The following is a 1,892-nucleotide window of genomic DNA, read 5'->3' as shown; positions in this document are numbered from 1 at the left end:
CCACGGAGCCCGCATACCCGCGACCGAGCCCCAATCCCCGCCCCGAGCGCCCTGGTCCAACGCTGATCCCCATTCGGCGCCCTGACGGAGTCCTCCCCACCCACATCTCTAAGCCTGGCTGCCGAGCCCCCTCCCACCAGAAGGCCCAGCTCTAGGGCCCTGGCCCGCAGACAGGTGCCCATGCGAGAAGGGGGTACAGCTTGAGCAGTTTCCCGGAGATGCAGAAGCGCAAAGAGCAGAGATGCCAATCTAAGGCTGGCGCGCGCGGGCTCCGGAGCTGCTCAAGACAAAGGGAGCCAGCGGTGCGAAACGAAACATTTTATTGAAAAACCCCTTCCCTTCCCTTCCGTCCGGTCCCCTTCCTCCCAGTGCCCAGCAGCGCGCGGCCGCCGGCGCTCCTCACCCACCAGTCCAGGCTCTGAGGGCTGCGGCCCGACGTGGGGGTTGGGAGTGGCGGGGAGGACGGACGGGGCAGTGGCCCCAAGGTCGGGCTCCCAGTGTCCACTGTGCGGCCACCCCGTAGGCAGCTCGAGGACGAGTCCTGGGCCGCGGAAGCCCTCCGCCTTCGCCGGTCGGTCTGGCCGGCACGGCTTAGTCCACAGCAAGGTGGCCGGGGCCCCGTGGGGGGCGCGCCCTCCCGCCCTTCAGTCCGGCCAGTGGCCCGGCGCGCTCACACGTAGTCCTTGCGGTCGTAGGCGCTGGGCAAGCCGGCGGCCGTGGTGGCGGTGGACCGAGGGGCTGAGTAGAGGATCTTGGCGGGCGTGTACTTCTTTTCCCGCGGCGGGCAGGAGCAGCAGAGCATCGCCCCGCCGAGCAGCTGCAGCGCCGAGGCGGCCCAGCCCACGTAGAGCCCCGCGCCCATCTCTCGCTTCTGCGAATCGGGCACCAGCGGGTTGTAGAAGTCCCGGATGATGGTGTTGGCTGACCACGACACCGGGATGAGGGTGAGCACGCCGGCCAGCAGGAAGATCACCCCTCCCACGATGGTGATCTTGGCCTTGGACGTTTCATCCTGCACGCAGTTGGTACACTGCGCGCCCACCAGGGCCACGAGCAGCCCGAGCGCCGCCAGCAGGATGGCCACGACGAGCAGGGCGCGCGCGGCCTGCAGGTCCTGGGGCAGCGCCAGCAGCGAGTCGTACACCTTGCACTGCATCTGGCCGGTGCTCTGCACCACGCAGTTCATCCACAGGCCCTCCCACATGATCTGCGCCGTCACGATGCTACTGCCGATGAAGGCCGACACCCGCCACATGGGCAGCGCGCAGCACACGATGGTGCCCAGCCAGCCCAGCACGGACAGGGACACCCCGATGATCTCCAAGCCCATAGACATGACGGCGGCGGCGAGGGCTGGCGGGGGCCCTCTGGGCAGCCTCGGCAGAGATGGCAGGGGCCTGGGGGCGCAGTGGCAGGCGCTGGCTTCCCGGACTCTAACGGCTCAGCTCAGCCGTACCTGTCTGCACCTGCCCTCAACCTGCCAGGCGACTGGACTGCCTCCCAGGCTCGGGCTGCTCGGTCTGCCTTCCTTCCGTCCCTTAGTGCCCAGGGCTGGAGTAGGGGCGGGCAGGGGAGGGGCCAGGACTCGCCCAGTTTCGTGACGTGGCCCCTGCCACACCCCCACCCCCATCCCCACCCCCTCCCCTTGACGGGGATTGGGGAAGAGGCCACTGGGCCACTTGGGGCCACCTCGCTTCCGTTAGTGTTTGAGCCTGGTCTCCCCGGCCAGGCCAGAGGGGAATCGAGTCCCTTCTCTTGCCCCGGAGTTCCGAAATCCCGATCCTTGCCGCGCTCAGTCTTCTTGTCCGCAGAAAGTCTCCGCTGAGAGCCTGGCTGAAGAGCAGGGGAAGGAGTGGGGGTGGGGGGGCAGTGTAGTCTTCCAGGGTAGCCCC

General features: G+C 68.4%; 1 protein-coding gene across 1 annotated transcript; it reads right to left on the bottom strand.

The window, feature by feature from the left end:
• Positions 1 to 303: 303 nt before the first annotated feature.
• On the bottom strand, positions 304 to 1,510 carry CLDN3 (claudin 3). Its single transcript, XM_044676426.1, has one exon. The coding sequence runs from the start codon at positions 1,334 to 1,336 to the stop codon at positions 671 to 673; it is 666 nt and encodes a 221-aa protein (XP_044532361.1). The 5' UTR covers positions 1,337 to 1,510; the 3' UTR covers positions 304 to 670.
• Between the last annotated feature and the right edge of the window lie 382 nt (positions 1,511 to 1,892).

This window comes from Gracilinanus agilis, chromosome 4, assembly GCF_016433145.1.
Source record: "Gracilinanus agilis isolate LMUSP501 chromosome 4, AgileGrace, whole genome shotgun sequence".
NCBI lineage: Eukaryota > Metazoa > Chordata > Mammalia > Didelphimorphia > Didelphidae > Gracilinanus > Gracilinanus agilis.
Note: the sequence above shows the minus strand (reverse complement) of the source record. Positions and strands in the feature narration are given on the sequence as shown.

Bases quoted from the DNA above. Each gene is read 5' to 3' on its own strand.
- CLDN3 (XM_044676426.1), bottom strand. From the start codon at position 1,336: ATGTCTATGGGCTTGGAGATCATCGGGGTGTCCCTGTCCGTGCTGGGC.